Genomic DNA, 22,386 nt, shown 5'->3' on the forward strand with positions numbered 1-22,386 from the left:
CAGATTTTTATACTGGTGAATGAATGAGAAATTTGAAACCCAAAATGAATATCACTAGAAAAATGTTTTTATTTGTAATAAATATAAATAAAGTACATTCACTCAATAAGGATGACATCTTAATAAAAATTCTCTAAAGCAAAAAATACTCATGTGAGAACTCAAAATAAATTCACTCAAGAATTTAAGAGTTGGTTAGAGTAAGAAGTGTCAGAGCTTTTCTGGGATTTAATTTATAAGGTTTTTATTTTTTTTCTTCTTCATAAAAACAAACTGACAAAAAATCCCTCCTGTATTAATATTAAATTTCAAAATACAATGAATTTAGCAAAAGTTATTTTAGGTGACACTGCCTTTAACAGTTTAAAAATAGACATTTCATAAAATGTATCTATATTGTTTAAGGCACTCATGATAATTAAAAATGAAACTCCATCAAGCAAAAAAATTCGCTTTTGGTAACAGAAAAAAAATAGCTTTACAATTAAAAAGTTTTAATAATGTATATATACACAAAATAAGGTTTACTTTGGAAATAAAAAAATTAAAATTAAAAATGCAAAGCAATATGCTTCTTTATAGGAATGAAACTAACTCAATTAAGCAACATAAGCCAAATAAGGAATGCTGTTGAGTTGATAGATGATTGGTAAGTGCCTAGATAACTCATGACAAATTAAGTATTCTACAGTTTTTAAAAATTTTCATGAGACAATGGGTTGCTATGGAGAACTTAGGTTGTTAAGACTACTGAAGAATATTATTAGGATGCCTTAAAATCCTGTGTAAACCCATACTTGAGAAGTCCATTCTGCATAGCTTTTAATGATAAAGTATTGTAAATGAGTACTCTATGAATATATATGTAAATTTCATTCTTAAGAGGAATACAACTAATAACATCTTCAGAAATGAATGAAAATTAGATTTTCAAGTTCTAATGTCAGAATTTCATTAAATTTTAGGAAAAGGCCTCAATCTTCTAGTTAATTCCTTTATAATTCTAACTCTCTTCTCCAACTTCATATAAAAGAACACTCTTTAAGAGCAATAGCTTTTAGTACCTGAACCCCCTTCTCAAATGTATACATGGCCAACATGCCAAAAAATTTGATGATGATAATGCGATTACTTAAATCAATTTAGTCTTTACCCACAGATTCTACTTTCACCAGAAGGGCATTCTCAAGCCACAGACACCTTTACCCTTACAAACTAAGCATTAAAATCATTAGCTTTCTAGTTAATATTTTAAAGATATAGTTTAAACCAATGGTAATACAAACATGGGCAAGTAATGCAGAAACCATAATTTGGAGTTTAACAAAACAATAAAACACACTAAGAGGAAACCAAAGTGCTCGTCATCTTAATTTTAAATGTTGCCCATCTTGTTCTAACCCTATTTTCTTCAAACAATGAACAAGCCTATTATCAATTTACTTTGGTTTTACTCACTTTAATATATGGCATTTATTGACTATAAAAATCAAAAAAAATTAAATAATGTGAACAAATGCAGAATTTCAATGTAATTTGATGGAAAATATGAAAACATTATGGTTGAGAACTCTAAAGTGTAGGAAAGTCTAAAATTTCAGTTTGTTATGTTACAATCATAACTATCTTTAAGAGATGTTAACATTATCAATATCATATATTCAATTAATCCATTTAAATATCTAAAAGTTAATTCAAATTTTCTTCCTTTTCTACATTTTTTGTTCTCAATCACAATGCTATGTTGCCTTTTCAATCTTTTCTTTTAATTATATATAACATCAAGTAAGTAATTCCTTAAGGGACTCTCAAAGTTTCTATATTCTATTCATTGAAGTAATATTACTACTTTATGATCTGAAATGGACAACTTAAATAATAAGACATCAGACTTTTAATCTAAGTTCCAGGGTATAAATCTCTGACCAAAATTCTAAGAATGAATAGAGTACATACTTGGTGCTCAATAAGTATTATAATAATAATTATATTGCTTCTTGACTTCCCAGTCTTAACCAAAACAACATCAAGTGAGCTGTGACCAGATGCCATATTGTGATCATAGACTACATTGCCAAATGATTTTGAGTGCTACTAGTCAGACTCCAAGATAGTATACATGCACCTCATAAAAACCACCACCACAAATGACACCCTTTTAATGGCAAGCTCAGGAAAAAAAAAAAAGGCCAAGGAGACTGAGCTACCTTCTCACACCTGGAGTCATTTCTCCAGGCCCTGGTTGAGTCACACTGGCAAAGTGCTTAGTGGTGGTTGTGCACTGCAAATTCCTGTACTGTATCTGTTCTGTGGATAAACAGAAGACTTCAGTCTCCAAACACAACTCAGCACCTTTACCAATCAACGCTAAGTTTAAAATTTAGGGGTTGGGTTTTTGTTTTGGAAGTTGCTTGTAAAAGCTTCTCTGAATGTCTTTTTCTGCAAATGATTACCTTTTCTTGTGCTTCTTTCCAGGCTTTCACTGGGTCAGATTCATAACCTCTCTGGACTAACATTTGAATCAAATCTTTCTTTGACCTATTCTCTATGTGAGGGAAAAATAAAGTTAGGATCAAGAAAAGAGATTCAACTTGTATTTGTTTATATTCTACTGATAAAAATGTTTTCTATTAATAAAGATTTTTTTCCATTTTAACTAATGTTCAAAATTTTAAAAGTTGCACCTTACCTATAGTAATTTTCCCTTGTATCTTCTCTAAAATGAAACGGGCCTGATTGTTAAGCTTTGTAGATTCTGCTCCCAACATTCCTACAAGCCATTCCTTACGTAAACCATAATAACTTAATCGTAAATCAAAAAATTCTTTCAGAATGTCTTGTACAGTTTCATACTTCTTCAGACATCCCATATGATCAAAGAGTACCTAAGCAAAAGATATGTTTTTTTAGATAATATAAATTCCTATTGGTATTTCAATTTATATGTCATCTATAATATTTAGAATAACCATACTACACATATAAACACACTTAGTACCCCTAGAAGCCATTAAACAGAAATAAACCATTAAGCACATTTCTGTAAATATTCCTTTGGTGCTGCAAGAAACCAATAAAGTCAATTCTCAGAAACTATGAAAATATTTAAAGTAATAATTTTCATAGATAAAATAAGTCCTTTTTAAAAAGCATTATTAAATTAGCTATAAAAACCACAAAATATTTTTGCTTCAAACTAAAACATATTCTCTAAGCTTAAAAACATTAAAATTCTCCCTCCCTCATGTACTCAGTAAATATGCAGTTGCCACACCCTTTTATAATTACTTGTGCTAAAACTCATTTATTCAAACTATTATTTTTCTCCTTTTTCTATTAGCCTTTCTTAGCAGACATATTTTTTCCAGCCACTGTGCTACTACTAGATTTTTATTTTCTTTTAATCTATTTTAAATCTAAAAGTTAATTAGAAATAACTTGGATAATCACATCAACTTTTTATCTTAATCCCCAATTATACATATTAAACACACAAGTTTAATGAAGAAAAAAAATTAAGTTTAACAAAGCAGATTTAACAAAGAGATAAATACTCTATAGTTAAATGCTAATAGAGATGGGCATGAGGCACATACAAACCCTTTAACAATCACTCTTACAACTTAGTTTCAGGGAAGGTGTGTATATCCTTTGTGTTCATGCCCAGATACATAAACACAAAGTTGAAAGTAAGGGTCATGAATAAATGAAGAAAGGAATGTATCCCCAGATTCTTCAGCAACTTTACAGGTGGAAACATGCATGCAAACCTACATACAGTCACTCTTATCATGAATCCAATAACAACAAACCCCTATGACATGCAAGAAAGATTAATAGTAAACCTGATACATTACCATGGAATTACAAGTAAGAGTAGTTTGAAGCTTAAAAACTTTATGTAATCCAGCAGCTTCTGCTTGTGCCAGTTTCTCCTCTGTCATTTTCACCACAAATTTCACAGTTGTGTCAGTATGATATTCTTTATAATCGGAAATTAATGCTGGTGTTTTATCTGTTCCATTTAGCATAGGTTCTAAAACCTGTTCCTTATATACCTATAAAGGATTTAAAAATTAGTAATTCTTTTTATGACTTACTCTCATGTTCTCATACTAGAAGTCATGCAATCTTTCAAAACTCCTCCACTCCTATGGGGGAGAGGAGAGGAAAACTCCATTTCTATTGTCTCTTGCTCAAACACTATAGAAAAGAACATGTGGGGATATTCTCAATGATGAGAAGACATATAAGATAATGGTTCTTATCTACTCCCACTTCAAAGGGCAAGATACAGTCTGACAGTATGCAGAAGATGATATCAAGTAGAACTGACAATAATATGTCTCAATTTAGATTTATAACAGCTGATGCTGACTTGTATGTACTGACCATATTTATAAGAACTCAAAACACTACTTGTTATTCTATTCCTTTCATTTTAAGGTAAATACAAAGATATAGTCTCTTAAAAAAGCATTTATCTAACATAAGTCATACTATATTATTTGAAGAAGTTTTAATTAATTAATTAAAATAATGCTTTAACTACTATTTGAAAATTCAAAGCAAAATTCAATTGAATGGATAGAAATACAAACAGGAATTTTTAAACATTACACAGAACAAACAATGCTGGGTCATTCTTATAACAAAGAATTTCTTAATGCAATGCCCTTCTTATGGGCATTCACATATTAATACTAACCTGTGTCCAAGTTCTAACTGGAAGCTCTGTAATTTCTACTGTGTTTCTATCCACCACAAATATTTCACCACTGACTGCATACTGGTTTTGACCAAGTTCTTGAATTGTGCCTTTAAAGTTTTTGTAGTTTGGAAGCTGCAGAAAAACAAAACATAAAACAAAACTTAAGCTTGCTTTGCTTAAGTACCAGGTCCCATATTTGAATGCCCCTTAGTCTATGGTCTACTGATAGTGGAAGATTAACATGACTAAAACTGAATTCCTGATCCTCAATTATCTCTCTCTAGATGATAATTCAGTGTGGAAACCATAGTTTCTGTTAATATAATTTAAATATCTTCCCCAAATCAACATTTTAGCATCATCTTTCTATTCTTTCTAGAATAGCACTTTTTTTTCCAACATATTGCTCCATAACTTCCTTTCCCTTAGATGATATCCTTTTAAATTCAAACTTCTTGGGCTTCACATTGAAAGTCTTCCAAAGTCTAGAGCCAATTTAATGTTCTAATTTTTGTCAGATGATTTGTATCCTGCAGAATCATTAGTTTTCTCCTATACTTTGCTTGAATATTTTGAATATTCTCATTTTTATTCTCTCAGCTATGGCTTGGATATGGTCTGAGTGTCACCCAAGATTTCACCTGCTGACACTTAATTCCTAATGTTAAGCTTTAAGAGAGTTGAAACTTGATTTCACTATTTTAGTAGTATGTAAACCATGTAATAATTCAATTTTTATTTTAAAATACTGGGAAACTAATACAACAAAATGTTAACAGTTTCTGTCTATATGGTAGATTTATGGCTTGTTTTTTTCTCCTTTTCTTATTTGTACTTTCCACAATGAGTATAATTATTTTTATAATGTTTAGTGTAACATCGTAAAGGAATTTCCAAAACTTGGTAGTTTGAGAACAAAAAAAAGTTACGTATAATTTTATTGCAAAAGCACCATTCTCTGTATAGTTCAGAGATTTGAAATCCTGGAATATGGGATATTTTTGAATTTCAACAGTTTTCCCCCCATAAATCTCACTTTCAGACTCATTCCTTTATATCTTTTATTGTAAGCACATATCAAGTTATATCATAAAAGGTCTTTATTGCCTGTAGTAGTTCTAAAGTGAAAATATTACATTATTTTTCTAAAATGACTGAACTTTACTACTCATACATTATCATTTGTAAAATAAACAATAAATTCTAAAAAATTACCATGGGATGAGGATCCAATCCTTCTAGCATTCGTCTGACATTGTTCACGATTTCCCTAGCATCATAGTTGGGTAGTTTACAAGCCCATCCAGTACCAATACCCTCAGCACCATTTATTAAAACCATGGGAATTATGGGAATATACCACTCAGGCTCTACACGTTGATTATCATCATAAAGGAACTTAAGCAGGTTGTCATCCACAGTAGGAAAAAGTAATCTTGCTAAAGAGCTAATGAAAAGAAAAAGAAGAAAATAGAAAAGTGGCATGGCTTTGAGAAATAATGCTTTTTATCATTGACTTAATGTGTTTAACAGTAAAATTTACATAATGTTAGTATTTAATGCCTGTTTCTCTTGGGCACAAGCAAAGTGAAACGGCTCTATTTTACTTACATATTACTTATCTACCTAAATTCTTTAATACTGCTAAATAGCTGTTTAGTAATTTCCTATTATTGCACATCTAATAGGAATAAAGCATATAACTCATTTTTAACCTATAGAATAAAGTTGTATCAGGAAAAAAAAAATAACTACATATTGAATAAAGCACATAATCCATTTTTAACCTATAAAATAACTGTATCAGGAAAAAAATCTTTACTTTCATTGGGACTGATTTCACCAAGAATTTACAAAATTTAAGGCTAATGGACTTTGTTCTATTTGTGATCAAATAATTTGGAACATTTATCATCTCTCCACAGCTATTATTCTATTAAACATGTAGTTGATTCTAAACTTCAAATTTAACTTTATAGTATTAAACAGCAAATATTTACCTTAACATTGTGAAAATATAACGAGGACTTGCAGCATCTTTGCCACCATGAAGCCGAGTTCCAAACTGCCCAATGGGCTGAAGCAAGTTAATGTTGTTACTTCCCACGAAGTTCTGAGCCAAATTCACGATAGTCATCATCAATGCTTGCTATATAATAGAAACAGAATATAACATTAATATTCTAAGTTTTCTATAATTATTCCTCAATTTGTATTAAAATATAAATTTACAATTCAATTACATTTTCAAAGACGTTATAAAAAGAAAAATATGTTTCATTAGGTATAGCTATGACTCTTGTCAATAATGAAAGTTCTCAATTGACTCCAATCTTAATGCTTACTTCTCCATGATGGTAAGCAGACATCTCAGCAACAGATCCAGCCAACTGGGCAACTTTTACTTCACGTTTATCATTCCTCTTGAAACAGGTAAATAAAACTTTTCGTTGGCCTGGCTTAAAGCCTGTTTTTAAAAAAGAACAGCCCTCTTGTAAAAATAATACTTCAAGATATAGTTGTAACAATTCTTTAAGTGGAAACAATGATCTATATATCGAGGCAAGGAAAAAAAAAAGCAAAGAGTTTGCTTTTGAAGAACAGCTGTTAGAAATCCTATAACAATATGACTACACACTAATACATTTTCTATTGTCACTAATATATTTTCTGTTGTAAAAGTGAATTGCCAATTGAATGACAATCTTCTGGTCTTAAAGAGTTTCCAAACACTCATAAAACCAAAATGCCAAATGTAACTAAAGTATCAGCAAACCATTGATGAGACTGACAACTATAACTAAAGTATTCCAAATTGGAAAGACTCTTAAAAAGATTTATTGTGGCTTTTCATGTAGGTTTTAGAATCTAATCAATCTGGATACTCTTCTCAACTTGGTATTTACCAGGTAACTGAGAAAGTCACCAAACCAATAAGCCACAGTGTCCTCAGAGTAACAGAAATAATATCCTTTCTAACAGAGTTATCTTAAGTATTACATGAGATAATGTAAGCACTCTGCTTCCTTCTCAAGCTTCTTGTTCTAGGGCAATAAACTTAGTAATGATCTTTTTAGTATACACTAACCAGAGAATAAAATAATATGTCCACTTCTTTGAAATTTTTATAATCTAATTGAGGAGGCAAAATTAACATAAATAAAGGAAGAGGTGCACAATAACTGACATAGAACTTGAGGCATATGAAACCAATTTCAACTAAAATTGGTAGAAAAGACTTCATAAAAGGGAGGCAATTCAAGCTAAAAAGTAACAGATGGAGAGAACTGCTATGAGCTGGAAAAAAAAAAAAAGGTTTACAAAACCAAACAAATTTGCTAAAAAGTTCTAAAATGGGAAAAGAAAAGCAAAGCCTAATAGAGGAGACCAAAAGCTGCTCTAATGGGAAACAGTTTCTAAACTGTGTCAAAGCCAAATACATTAAATCACTAGGTTTTGGGCAATGAAGTATGTTCTTAAAGTTTATTCTCTGATAAATATTTTAGAGATTATCAATGCTCCACTTCTCCTTTTATTTTAGAAATTCTGTAATCAATGGGCCAAAGCTTTAAAAGACTGGCTTAAGTGTCAATTTTCCTGAAAAACTCAAAAAGGGTTTAAAAGTTTCAAACTAAGGAATATTAAAAACTTCAGCCTTAACATATCTCAAAAGCAATATCAAAAAGGTTTTGAATTCCTCTGAATCAGTTCATCACATGTTTTGTAAGAATTTTAAAATGGATCATAAGGATGACCTAAAGTCCAAGAAATCAAACAATACTCAATAATACATTAAAAAAAAAAAACCTTTTTATATAGGATACTCACCATCAACAAGAGATGGTATAGATCTTTCATTGTCTGAGTTTGAGAAAAGAATCAATTCCTTATTGATGAAATCATTGTAAGTCAAATGCTTTGTTGCTGTACCATATAAAAATTGCTAGGAGAAAAGTCATATAGCAATATTGTCATTACTACAAGAATTTTAGTCTCTCTCCTTCTTCCCCAGATCACTGTTCTTTATGACTAACCTCTGGTAAGCCATGTAATCTACGCTGTCTTCGATCCTCCATAAAATTTGTTAACCACTCTTTTCTGTCATCAATTTTCTTCTTACTGAAAGCCTGAAAGAGTTCAAGTAATGATTTCACACATTAAAAATAAAATTAATTGTAGGGGCTGGGGATATAGCTCAGTTAGTAAAGTGCTTGCCTCACATGCACAAGGCCCTGGGTTCAATCCCCAGGACCAATAAATAAATAAATAAATAGATAGATAGATAAAATTAACAGTAAAATTTATATTCACAAACAGCAAATAGTTAATTATTAACCTCAGGAAAATTAAAGGTATTTTCTAATGCTTTTGACAATAATAACCCTGAACTTAGTCTATTAAGGAATTATGAATGACAGGCATAATCTGCAGAAAAAGACTAAAAGTTCACTCTCTGAGCACTAAAATTTTAAAAGAAACTATCACAGCAAACCAGGATTGGGAGGAAATATACATCAGGTAGGGGATGGTTAACGTAAGAATTTTAAAAATTAACTTAATTACCAAGGTAATGGCAGCATCATCTTCAGGACCAGCATATCTAAACAAAATGCGATGCCTTTCCATATCAGCAAAATATTCCTTTGCCTCTTTAGCCGTACTGGTACCCAATCCTGTACAATTTAAAAAGTGAGTTGCACACATCAATAACTATTAAAACTACTGAATGAAAAGCTGGTAGGGAAAATTATTTAAAAATAAAGTGGCAACACCCACACCAACAGATCAATCTTAATAGACAAAAAAAGACAAACTAGATTACATGCCTCCTTACAAAAGTATATAATGCTATCTAGCAAATGTTCTGGGGTTGGTTTGTTTTATTTTGATGGTGCTGGGGGCAGAAAACATGCTATATATTAAACTACAGATATATAATAGTCACAATCCAGAACAAATAGTTTAACTATCTTAATAAATAAATAACAAGGAAAACTATGAAAAGAGAAATAATATATTCAGCGGTTAAAGAGACTTATCAACCAAATGTACTATGTTTGGATATTAACAAAAAGAAAACAATATATATGTGTATATATGTAGATATATAGATATATCTCAATCATACATATTATATGTAATACATATTACTCATGATTGTACTACAAACTTATATTTTTATGATGCTATTTATATATTAATATAATTATGAGGAATTTTAACATGACTAGATTTTTAAATATGGTATTTAAAACTAATGGGGTGGTGTGAAGAGAGGTTTAAATAAAACAAGACTGACCAAAGAAATAGTAATTGTTAAAGTACATGAGGATTTCATTATACTACTTTATATTTTTACAGAATTTTCTATGACAATTTTTAAAAAATCAGCAGTAACCGTTTTTGAAATCTAAGAGAAACTTTCAAAGTTTTTTTTTTATACTTCTGTTATAAAAATAAATTTATGTCAGGAATCACTTCACAAAACTTAAATATTTTAAAACACAAACCTTTGTAGTACTTTATTTTCCAGGCTTTCTGGTTCTCTATATGTTTTTTCCACTCATCAAATTCAGGAATACTGTAGAAGGAAAGTTCCTGCTTATTTTTGCTTGCCTTAAATTAATTAAAAGAAAAAAAAATTAGTGTTTCTGCTGCTCATTAAGACAACAGTATAAAAATGTAATAATGTAAATAGTACCTTTACAATAGGAGTAATGAACTCTTCAAGAAAACCATGCTTCAAAAGTGATGGCCAGTTGTGATGGATGAAATTAATAAGCAGACCCTTTATGTGAGAACCATCTTGATCCTGAAATTAAAAAAAAAAAAAAGTAAAACTTCCTATAACAATTTTATGAATTGTTAACTACTTATATAGCCAAATTTAAAAACATATGAAGGCAGCAAAGAGACAAAGTTCCATTCAAAATTTTAGAACTGCATTTTATAAAACATTAGATCACCACAGTAAAAAAAAAATATTTCTTAAAATGCGAATAAAGAATATAACTAGCAATACACTGAATTTTCCTGTCATTATAAAATATAATTATGTCTGTTATTTTTTCTTTCACTAAAAATTATTTTAAGGATGAAAAATATGTAAAACGTGGTTATAATGCTACTTCATTGCACAATGGAAGAGGAAATCCAAGGAGCATAGGCGTAAGTCTTCACATGACCAAAAAATTATAAATATTCTGCTTAAAAATGTATAGCAGCTTTGTCAGTTGTCATTTTTTCTACTGATGCTTTTACTAAGAGTATACAAAAGAAAAACATTTAAATGCGTATGAAATTCTTTCAATTTGTTAGTTCTGTCTTGATTACTGCCATTTTACTATTAAAATCCTCCTGATTTTTATGAATGCAATCACATATCAATATTAACTATTAATCTTTCCTACTTGTAGATTCCATCATTTCATTTCTACTCATGTGTAGGCTTAGTCACTATAATATAATACTGTGTCTACTCTGCTCAAATTTACTGCATTTAAAAATATTTTTAAATAACCAAGATCAGTACCCAAATATTAAATAATATAAATTGTGCTCAACACAAATGTTTCTATTACAAAATGTGTTTTCTCCTCTTTGATGTACAATTACTTTCACTTACATTAACTTGGAACAAGTACCATGAAACATTTATCAGAAGGACAACCTGAACATATTAATTTTAAGTAGGTGATGACTTAAACCAACCTGATCAGTCATAATCATAATCTTTCCATAACGTAAGGTTTTCAGAGATTCTGCATCATCATAACTTTTCTTGTATTGTAAACCAACTATTTTAATAATATTGTTTATTTCTGCATTTTCCATGATCTGTGCAAAAAGAAAAATCATTGGAAGTATTTCAAAAGCATTAAAATACACAAAAAATTACCAGAATTTACATTTTAAAGTTCAACAATTTTAGTAAAGTATTAAAAATGTCCTAAATGTGTGAAGATTTTACACACACACACATTCACACACGTACCTGTTTATGAGAAGCTTCTCGTACATTAAGAATTTTACCCCTGAGTGGAAAGACTCCATATCTGTCTCGTCCAATCACACCTAATCCAGACACAGCCAAGGATTTGGCAGAGTCTCCCTCTGTTAATATGAGTGTACACTCCAGAGAATGTTTGCCACCTAAGAAAAATTAAAAACTAAGTATACTCTGAATTTCTCATTTTACAGATCAAAAAAAATGAAGACATAAAAATTACTGCTCACAATGATAGTGAAAGACTATAAGAGTCATCCCATATTACGCTCAGTACAGTTTAAGTTTTAAATAAATTTCTATCCCCTAAAATGTAGTAATGGTAGCATATGTGGCAATTTCAATGATGTCACATTATACTCTCAACAGAAAACAGAGTCTAAAAAAAAATTTCTTGAACTGGATAAATTAAAAATAATTTTTATTATTTATTATTCTATTTTAATTTTAATTACATTTAAATCAAGATCTTTAAGAGAAAATAATCTGAATCTTACCAGCATCATTAGCATCATCCAGTTTGGGAATACCTTTGATTTTACTATATTTTACTGATGAACATTTCTTATTCAGCTGAGTTTGAGCCTTAAATTTCACCCAATTCAGGATACTTTCTACAATACCACAATTAGAGGCCTAAAAAAAGAAGATAAAATAGATTATAAGAAGCTAACAGTATTATAAGGCTCAGTTGCAAATCAAAGATTGACTTATACCCTCATCTTATTTTCAAAAAATTAAGGTAACCCAATAAATATGTACAAAGTAAAATAAAATTTTCAAGTATGTAGAAAATAGTACATTTTGTTATGCATTTTACTACAATAAGAATACTTGTACATTAAAATCACTAGATGAAATTGAAATCAGAGTAGAAAAGATAAAAACTGGAGCCCCAAAAGGATCTGTACACTTGTTAAAAGGGAAATCTGAGCTTTTCAATGACCAGTTCAAAGTTAAAAACATAATTACATAATTCCTTAATTTAGTTCTTGGAAAAACAATCAATGGTTTGATGAAACACTGAAGTCTCCGTTTGAAATTATCAGAATTAAGCATATTAATTTGTGGTGTAAACATGACTATATTCACAGTTAATACAATAAGACAAAGTAATCACAGATAGGATGAATCAAGAAAACAACTTCCACCTTGAAATATAATACAAGTTTTACTCACTGCTTTAAAAAATTTTTCTGATAGCTGACATTTGGACCCAAAACTTTTGGGCTGTAAAGTCATGTTTTCCTTAGTCTGAGAATCAAAAGTTGGATTTTCAATAAGACAATTGATAAAAACCCATATATGGTTTTTCACCTGTGAAAAACAGAAAAAGAAGTCAACATTAAAACTAAAATTATTTAAAAATTCAGCAAAATATATAAAGCATCACTTACTTGAAATGGTTTCACTGATACACCTGCTTTGTTCTTTTTCTTAACTACTTCAATCAGTTTACCAACAACTTGATCTACTACATAATCCACATGCCGTCCGCCCTAAAGAGGAAAAAAAAAAAAAAGACGACAAAATCCCAAATCTTCTATAATTAAGGTAGCCAACAACTTCCAGTGATTTCATTTTTCTAGAGAAGTAATATAAGTCTCAGAATAACAATGTCAAAATTTTTTAATTAGATATTTTTGGCAACAGCACCAATAAACCAAGGCCAGTTCAAGAGGCGGGCCTTCTATACTTTAGACCAACCAGCTACAAATTGGGAGTTCCCGTGACTTATTCAGGTTTGATAATTTGCTAGAATGGCTCATAGAACTCAGGAACACATTTTAGCTTCATTTGGCAGTTTATTTAAAAATATATCTCATGAATAGCCAATAAAAAGGTACTTGGGGCAAGGTATGGGGGCAGTAGGTGGTGGGTACATCCTCTCCAGACATGCCACCCTCCCAACACTTCAATATAGACACCAACCTGGGATCTCTGAGAACCCCATTCTTTAGAAGCTTTCATCATATAGGTATAATCTTAAACTCAATCTCCAGTCCCTCTCCCCTCCCTAGAAATCAAAAGAGCTAGGGTTTCTAATTAATGTTGTTATTTCAGGCAACTAGCCCTGTCTATGCATCTACCACATGCTGAAATATTAAGACATTCCTATAACCCAACATATTTAGGAGCTTTGGGACAAAGCTTTGGGAGAAAGATCAAATGTTAGAACAAAAAAGTTAACTCCTATCATCCTTACTACTCAGGAAATTACAAATTTTAAGGAGCTCTGTGTCAGAATCAGAGACAAGAATCAAAATGTATATTTCTTATTATTCTATGCAACTATATAAAACTCTGCATAGCCAACTCTATTATGCAGTGGAAATAATAGAGTAGGGGCTGGTAATGTATCTCAGTGGTAGAATTTTTGCCTAACATATAAGAACCTGGGATCCATCCCCAGCACTGCCAAAAAAATTTAAAAATAAGACATGAAAGTGATAATGAAAATGCATATGGTTGGTGGTAATAAGATACATGATTTAAGCCTAGGAATTGTGGCAACCATTGATTGTTATAAATGTAATGGGAGAATTGGTAACTAACAGATTGTTTTTAATTGGCACCCAGTTATAAAGATTCACAAACCATGACTCCTTTGTTAGCTAGGGACAGTCATATGATCCAGTTCTAGCAAGTGAAATGTTAGCAGAGATCCACTAAGCGAGTCTTCTAAAAACCCTATTGTATTTCCAACCAATAGAGAGATTTGGCTCAACTCCACTTTCATCTCCCTAGAACTTAGAAGTGAGGCAAATGGGTACAGCTAGCATCTTAAGGGTGTGAAAATAAAATCACATGCTAAAGGTGACAGAAAAGAAAGCCAGAAGGAACACAGGTCCCTGATGATGTTGCCGTGACACATTAGCAGCCTAAGACTGCCTATTCCTAGTCCCTAGTTATCAAGAAAAAATAAAACCTTCACATGTTAAACTCACAGTTTAAGTAAATTTCTATTAATCATAAATGACTCAATTTCTGCTGACTACAAAAAATGATTCTATTAAAAAATTATACATTAAAAGAAATTAAAATTTTTTTATTCAAACAAGAGTAACAAATCACTGCCTTAAACTATTCCAGGATATATGCTTGTATTGCCCAGAAATTTATTATAGTCAATGAATAATTTTTTATTTTTTTTTTTGGTGGAAGTGAAACTGGAGATTGAACCTAGGGCCTCACACATGCTTGAGCAAGGGCTCTACCACTGAGCTACATCCGGCACACTAAGTGCTTTTATATGAGAACAATGTCTTTTGATTCCAAAATTCAAAAGCCTACAGAACAAACTTCTTAGAGTGACAAATAACATGTTCCATAATCTGACCTCTCCAAAAATTTATCTATTATTCTATAATATACCCTAAACTCAGAACACAGAAAAGGAATTTGTTATTCTAACTTACATAAATAACTATAAATACTAAGCATATAAATGTAATTCTCAATGGATAGTTAAATAAATTGTAATATATCTATTGTATAAATAAGCTTTCACTTTTATAAGTCAATTTTCTCTAAGAAAAGCGGACTTAGTATCTTTTATTTTGTTGTTTTTAATGCAGCATTGTTTACAAATGACCTTGAAACAAAGAATTTGCATACTTACTTTTGTAGTTGCAATACTATTTACAAAGCTGATTTGCTGGAATCCTTTCTCACTCAATGTGAGACAAACATCCCACCGTTCATTTGCAAGTTCATGAATAACTTTCAGGGCTACCCCAGTTTCATCCAATTTGTCTTTCACATAAAGGTCTACATAACTTCGAAATCCATTTACCTATTAATTTAAAAAACAAAGATAATAAACAATACTATATTGGCACGCAAACAGGTGAATGCCATTGGGTACTTTTCATCTTTTCATTTCTTCTCATTTACAATAACTAACCCCACAGGTCCAAAACTTCATGACTTTTCCCTAATCTATTTCTTTATCCCTGATCTTTAAAAATTATTTATTTCTCTGTGTACTTGATAAAGAGGATAAGGGATGGGTAAATTATTATAAAATTTGTCATAATTTAGTTCTTAAAATGACAGAGATTTCCAGTAAGTTCAGACACAAAGAGCTGAAACAGAAGCCATTTCTGACCTTATAAGAAAACAGATTATCAAATAAACTAATTTTTCACAAACCCATCAAAGAATTTAGATCATAGTTTGGAGAAAGACGTGAGTCTATAGAAAACCACAAAATCTAAGTACTTACTTACTTGGGATAGAAGTTTAGTAAACCAATTGGAAGTTTAAACTAGGATTTTTAACTAACAATACAGAAGATTAGACTAATAAGTGTAGGAAGCTTCTGAAGGCTATAGTCATAAGGAGTTCTTATTACTTTGCAAGGTTTTCTTCCGGGAATCTCACCAACTTCTCATAGGAAAGAACAAAAAGAATCAAAAGAATGATTCCCCCATGGTGCTGCCCAAGGACAGAGCACAGCAGCCAATGGGAAAGCTACCCAGACCTATCTTCCTTACCCAAAAAAAAAAAAACCAAACAAAAAAAAAACTACATATTCCTTATTCTGCAGGGCAGGGGTCCCAAAGGACACAGACTGAAATCACTGATGGATACCTGCTGCAACTGGGTAAAATGAATAGAAGACAGAAGAAAAGTTTTTACTATGGAGAATGAGTATTTCTGAAACTTAATTTGTGAGATACAGGCTCACTGTATACACTCCAAATACTGGGATTTTAATCAGGCATTAGAGAATTCCTCCCCCCATAATTACTCCCATGCTAATAAGCCTCCAATAATAAGAGGTTTCAGCTAGAAAAGCTAGAAGAGACAAACAGCCTCTGAAGCGAAGCCCAAAGAAAAAAACCCAAGGCCAAGGGGAAAGACAAAAATAAAGAAGAATTTGAACGTCCCTGGAAAAAACTTCAAACACAGCTTCAACTTCTGGATAGATTAACATAAATCCCATACTAAAATCTATTTAGTATCTACTGCCCTACACAACATAACTGATTTTCAACAAAAAATTTCAGGCATATGAAAAGGTAGGAAAAAGTCTAAAAAGAAAGCCATCATCAGAATCAATTCTCAGAAACATAGCAAATGTTTTAACAAGCATCAGATAGGGCATTTAAAATAACTGTGATTAGTATGTTAATGGTCTCTAGTGCAAAAGGTAGAAAACATGCAACTTCAGCAAAGAGAAGGAAATAAGAAAGAACCAAATGGAAATGCTAAATATCCAATATGTGGTAAAAGATATAAAGAACATCTTTGACAGGCTCGTCAGTACAATTGACACAATGAAACAACAACAACAACAACAAAAAATAATCAATAAACTTGAAGATAGTGCAAAAGGAAAAGAACTGAAGTGCAAAAGGAAGAGAACTGAAATACAAAGAGAAAAACAGATGGAATAAAACAAGGAAACTATCTAAGAGGTTGGGATAATACAAACAATAAAATTTAGACATAATATACTAGAAGGAAAAGAAAGGTCAGAAGAAATATTTGAAGAAATGGCTAAAATTTTTCAAAATTAGTGATAGACAACAGGGCTTTGTCAACCCACAATTCTATATCCAGTGAAAATATCTTTTGAGAGTGAAAAAATACTTTCTCAAACAAAATTCATCGCCACCTATTCCACAAGAAACATTATAGGAAAATCTTCATACAGAAGGAATATGACTAAGATCAGAAACTGAAATTAGATATGGTGGTGCATGCATGTCTATAGTTCCAACTACTTAGGAGTCTAAGACAGGAAGACTGCTTGAAACCAGGAGTACCAGGAAAGCCCCAGCAACAAGCAAGACCCTGTCTCTCTCCCTCTCCCTCTCTTTCTCTCTATCTGTATCTCTCCCTCTCTCTTTCTCTCTTTCTCTCTCTCTCTCTCTCTCACACACACACACACACACACACACACACACACACAGATCAGAAACTGAAATCTACTCTAAGAATGAGAACACTGGAAACTGAGTAAATGTAAAATATAATCTTTTATTGTATTTTTAATTGCTCTATAAGAAAATTGCTTAAAGCAATAACAATGTCACTAATTTTTTTTTTTGCCATTACATTTTCAAATATTTCTTCTGCTTCATTCTCTTTCTTCTCTGTCTGATGTTTACATCCTATGGAAAAGTGAAATCTATGATGAGAATGACTCAAGGAAGGAATGAAGAACCTGGGTTTATACTGTCCTTTCACTAAATATAAAGTGATGCTTAAAGGTGGGCTCAATACCGTTCAGACAAGTATGTTTACTATAAATCCTATGGAAATGACTAAAAAGATCTTTAAAAGTACAAGTAAGTAAATAGAAAAAATAAAAACACAGCATTTTAAAAATACTCATAACCAGAAGACACAATTGGAAGACTAAGCAACAAAGAACAAATTAAAGGAACATAAATAAGCAACATGACAAAATTTAATCCACATAAATCAATAATCACTTTAATCGTCTAAACACACAAGTTAAAAGAAAGATTATCAAATTAGATTTAAAATGCAAGCTCCAACTATATTCTAAAATAATACATTGTTATATTTTAAATAGAAGACACTTACAGGCAATTTCTTTCCATTAAACATGACCTTGACCCCTTTACATGAACCAGCCAAATCATATGCTCTTCTGGTCATAAGGGCTACAATATCCTTGTCAAGTTTTTCCATCTTAAATTTAGACAGATCTGGTTGGAATGTTATGCATGTGTAATCTTCACCATCAAAATGTTTAATTTTGGCTTCAGAAGTCTTCATCATATTATTCATCCATGTCTTTAAAAGAAAAAATACTCAAATATTTCTATAATGCTTTTACATTTTATAATACATAAAGACTTGGCTCATGAATACATTCATTTACCAACTATTTCCAACCCTACAACAAATCAAACAAATCCTTGAAACTAATATTAGAGATTTAAAAAATGTTACTATTATAACAATGTTGAGAATATTAAATTAAAAACATGATGCTTTTTCTGACAAAATTAAATAAGGTTACATAAACTTTCAAACTATTTTTAATGACCTGCCAAAATTTTTCAAATGTAAATTTGAAGATTCAATGAGGAATTTTCAACCATGCTAAGTGGCTGCATTTAAATAAGTCTATAATATTTGGGACATTTTTACTAACACTTGACAAGGTTAAAGAAGTCTGTTAAATAAAGCATTTTGCTTTAAGAGAATAATAGAAAGATCAGCTTATATAAAATCTCCCAGGCATTCTGGTGTCTCTTTACTTTTGTGACTTACTTAACACTTAAAAAAAAAAAAGAAAAAAAAGTTACATAGGTATCAGCAAAACAATAACATTTTTAAATGAAATCCACATTTCTATCATACCTGTTTAAAACTATGCTTGTATTCTTTGCAAGCCGTTTCTACCGTAAATTTTGTACTGAAAATATTACAAAGTTTTGCACCATAACCATTACGACCACCTGTTAAATTAAATGTAAAATATTTAGTGAAAATTATTTTAAAAGAAACTTTGCTAATTATCTACCACAGGACAGAATCTAATGAAAAACAGTTCTTATTGTATCTTATCAGTTATTGATTGAATATTTTTAGCATATTTTTTTCACTTAATGAGAACATTAAAATTTAGCATACACAATAGTATAAGAAGAAAACATTTGTTTGATCCCTTTCTACTTTATTTACAGAGACTAGCCTTTTAATTTTGACCCTCTTAAGAAAAACAGTTTAAAAGTAATTTAATACCCCGAGACATTGGCTTATATAATAACAGATTTATATATACAAGTATCATAATAGTCTTGTCTAACTTAAAATTCAAATTGTTAAATTACAGTTCCAGCAATTCTAACTTAAGTTAGTGTATTACCAGACTTTTTAAATGTTTTTGACAAAACTATATGGCCAAGACAATAGTATATGATAGTATGTTATAAATGTTAATTCTGAAAAGGATTTTCTCACAACAATACTACACAGGTTTCCTTTCTTGTAATACTTTACATAAAAATAGAAAGGTATGAGATTGTGTTAAGAAAACAGCATTTCTCAATCAAAATGCCATTCAGATTTTACCTGTAACTTTTTTCTCATCATCATCATAATTGCTGGATGTTAAAAGTTGTCCAAAAATTAAAGCAGGAACATAAACTTTCTCTACTTTGTGTTCCACTACTGGAATGCCTTTCCCATTATTCCAAATGCTTATAATGTTCGACTCACTGTAAATAAACAACCAAGTTTAGAGCTTAAAATTAAACATACATTAATTTCCTTAAAAAGTAATGTTATCCTGAATAAATCTTACTATCTGCAAGCCTGATGCCAGTCATTACCAACTTAGCCACTGACTTATCTCAAGAAAATACTTGCTAAGGATACAAATTTCAATCCCCGAATCATAACTCAAACTAGAATCACTAAGATCTATAAGGTAATACTACAAAATTTCTCAGAAAAAGTAATTCTTCTCAACCTCCCAGAAAAGAATAAAAGAAATAACACTTTTACAAGAAATCAGCTATAGGCTGGGTACAGTGGCACACACCTATAATCCCAGCAGCTACAGAGATTGAGGCAGGAGGATTGCGAGTTCAAAGGCAGCCTCGCAAAAGCGAGGCACTAAGCAACTCAGTGAGACCCTGTCTCTAAACAAAATACAAAATAGGGCTGGGGATGCAGCTCAGTGGTTAAACACCCCTGAGTTCAGTCTCTGAGACAAAAAAAAAAAAAAAAAAATCAGCGATAGTTTTCTTTTCATATAAATTAGCCAGAGAAAATGGTTCAATTGAATAAACAGCATAAGAGCACTCTGTTCCATTTGAATTGTTTTAAAATGATTAAATTAGAAAAACTTAAGCAAAAATTACGACTGAAATGAAATTCATCTTAATAAAAATAACTTTTTATTATTTCTATAATATATGTAGTTAAAAAATGACTTTATGGGAGGAAATTCACAAAAGTCAAAATGTTAGTTAAAATTCAAAAATAGAAGAATCTGCAGCTTGTCACAAAATGCATATTGTTATGGTTTGTAATATGAGGTGGCCCCCAAAAGCTCACATGTGAGACAATGCAAGAGGATTCAGTGGGGAAATGATTAGGTTGTCAGAGCCTTAAAGTAATAATCAGTGAGTTAATCCCTGATAGAATTAATTTAGTGGTAACTGGAGGCAGGTGGGGTGTGACTGGAGGAGGTGGGCCACTGGGGGGCATGGCTTTGGGGTATATATTGTATCTGGCAAGTGGAATTTCTCCCTCTTTGCTCTCTGATCATCGTGTAAGATGCTTCCTTCAGCCACACTCTTCCACAACGATATTTTTGCTTCACCTCAAGCCCCTAAGTATTGGAGCCAGCCTTTTATGGACTAAGAGCTCTGAAACCATGAGCCCTTGAACAAACTTTTCCTCCTCTACAGTTGTTCTGGTTGGGTCCTTTAGTCACAGCAGTGAAAAAGCTGACTAAAACATATAGTTACCCATTTTAGGTAAACATAAAATTCAGGGCAGAGATTCAATAACTTCCCATCAATGATTTATAAATAACAACAACAGAAATTTAAAAAGGAGAGGTGTCTCCACCCTTTTTTACTTGGAGTAGCTAATTTTATTTTATATTAAAATAAAAAATTTTCCAGAAGAGGTAATTAAAAATGAGGTGGTAATAATAAGAAAAAAACCTTAAATCTCATTGCCATTAAGAACCAAATAAATTTAGTTATGATTTTTGTTTCACTATTATGCCCACTCAAAAATGTTTGTTGAGAATGATAAAAGTACCAGTTACAGAGAAGCACACTTTGTATAGAATATGTAATAAACTGATAAGCACCAAACAGCCTTATCCAATCTACAGAGTTGTATTATATCTCACTTCTTTTTCATTTTGTTATAAGATTCTTAATCCATTTTGTAAATTCAGTATTGTTCAATTAATGTGGCTAGATCAAAATAAAAGAATTTAATTGGAAAGCAGTATGGAGATTCCTCAGAAAACTGGCAATGGAACCACCATTTGACCCAGCTATCCCACTCCTTGGTTTATACCCAAAGGACTTAAAATTAGCATACCATAGTGACACAGCCACATCAATGTTTAACAGCTTAATTCACAATAGCTAGACTATGAAACCAACCTAGGCGTCCCTCAATAGATGAAAGCATAAAGAAAATGTGGTATATATACTCAATGGAATATTACTCAGCTTTAAAGAAGAGTGAAATTATGGTATTTGCCAGTAAATGGTTGGAGTCGGAGAATATCATGCTAAGCAAAATAAGCCAATACCACAAAACCAAAGGCTAAATGTTTTCTCTAATATGTGGATGCTAATTCACAATAAAGCAGGGGGTGGGGTGGGTGGGCACTAAGGAAGGATAGTGTTACCTTAGATTAGGTAGAGGGAAGTGATGAGGGATGTGGGGATAGGAAAGATAGTAGAATAAAGTAGACATTGTTACTGTATGTATATATGTGACCACATGACAAATATGATTCTGCAACATGTTCATTCAGAAAAATAAGAAATTATATCCCATCTATGTATGATATATTAAAGTACATAACTGTATTCTACTTTCATGTATAACTAATTAAAACAAAATTTTTTTAAAAGAATGTATTTAAGCAAAGTCCTCAGGTGTCTATCAGAATATTTTAATTTTGAATTTTAAAAAA

At 31.1% G+C, this 22,386-nt stretch overlaps 1 protein-coding gene across 4 annotated transcripts in view; it reads right to left on the minus strand.

Annotated features, from left to right (window-relative positions):
- Positions 1-22,386, minus strand: part of Top2b (DNA topoisomerase II beta) — a 58,223-nt gene that overhangs the window by 17,058 nt on the left and 18,779 nt on the right. For 3 of the 4 annotated variants that reach the window (XM_026406665.2, XM_026406673.2, XM_026406657.2), the window contains exons 5-25: positions 19,782-19,927; positions 19,068-19,165; positions 18,282-18,494; positions 15,340-15,513; positions 13,115-13,216; positions 12,897-13,034; positions 12,215-12,353; positions 11,706-11,863; positions 11,423-11,548; positions 10,413-10,523; positions 10,222-10,327; positions 9,275-9,384; positions 8,746-8,838; positions 8,540-8,654; positions 7,057-7,178; positions 6,712-6,860; positions 5,927-6,158; positions 4,709-4,843; positions 3,858-4,058; positions 2,690-2,885; positions 2,454-2,545 (exon numbers count right to left, since the gene is read on the minus strand). In XM_026406665.2, the coding sequence (XP_026262450.1) occupies positions 2,454-2,545; positions 2,690-2,885; positions 3,858-4,058; positions 4,709-4,843; positions 5,927-6,158; positions 6,712-6,860; positions 7,057-7,178; positions 8,540-8,654; positions 8,746-8,838; positions 9,275-9,384; positions 10,222-10,327; positions 10,413-10,523; positions 11,423-11,548; positions 11,706-11,863; positions 12,215-12,353; positions 12,897-13,034; positions 13,115-13,216; positions 15,340-15,513; positions 18,282-18,494; positions 19,068-19,165; positions 19,782-19,927 (2,956 nt within the window). Of the gene's footprint in view, positions 1-2,453; positions 2,546-2,689; positions 2,886-3,857; positions 4,059-4,708; positions 4,844-5,926; positions 6,159-6,711; positions 6,861-7,056; positions 7,179-8,539; positions 8,655-8,745; positions 8,839-9,274; positions 9,385-10,221; positions 10,328-10,412; positions 10,524-11,422; positions 11,549-11,705; positions 11,864-12,214; positions 12,354-12,896; positions 13,035-13,114; positions 13,217-15,339; positions 15,514-18,281; positions 18,495-19,067; positions 19,166-19,781; positions 19,928-22,386 lie in introns of those variants that run through there. The other variant, XM_026406679.2, reaches the window with a different exon arrangement.

This window comes from Urocitellus parryii, chromosome 3, assembly GCF_045843805.1.
Source record: "Urocitellus parryii isolate mUroPar1 chromosome 3, mUroPar1.hap1, whole genome shotgun sequence".
NCBI lineage: Eukaryota > Metazoa > Chordata > Mammalia > Rodentia > Sciuridae > Urocitellus > Urocitellus parryii.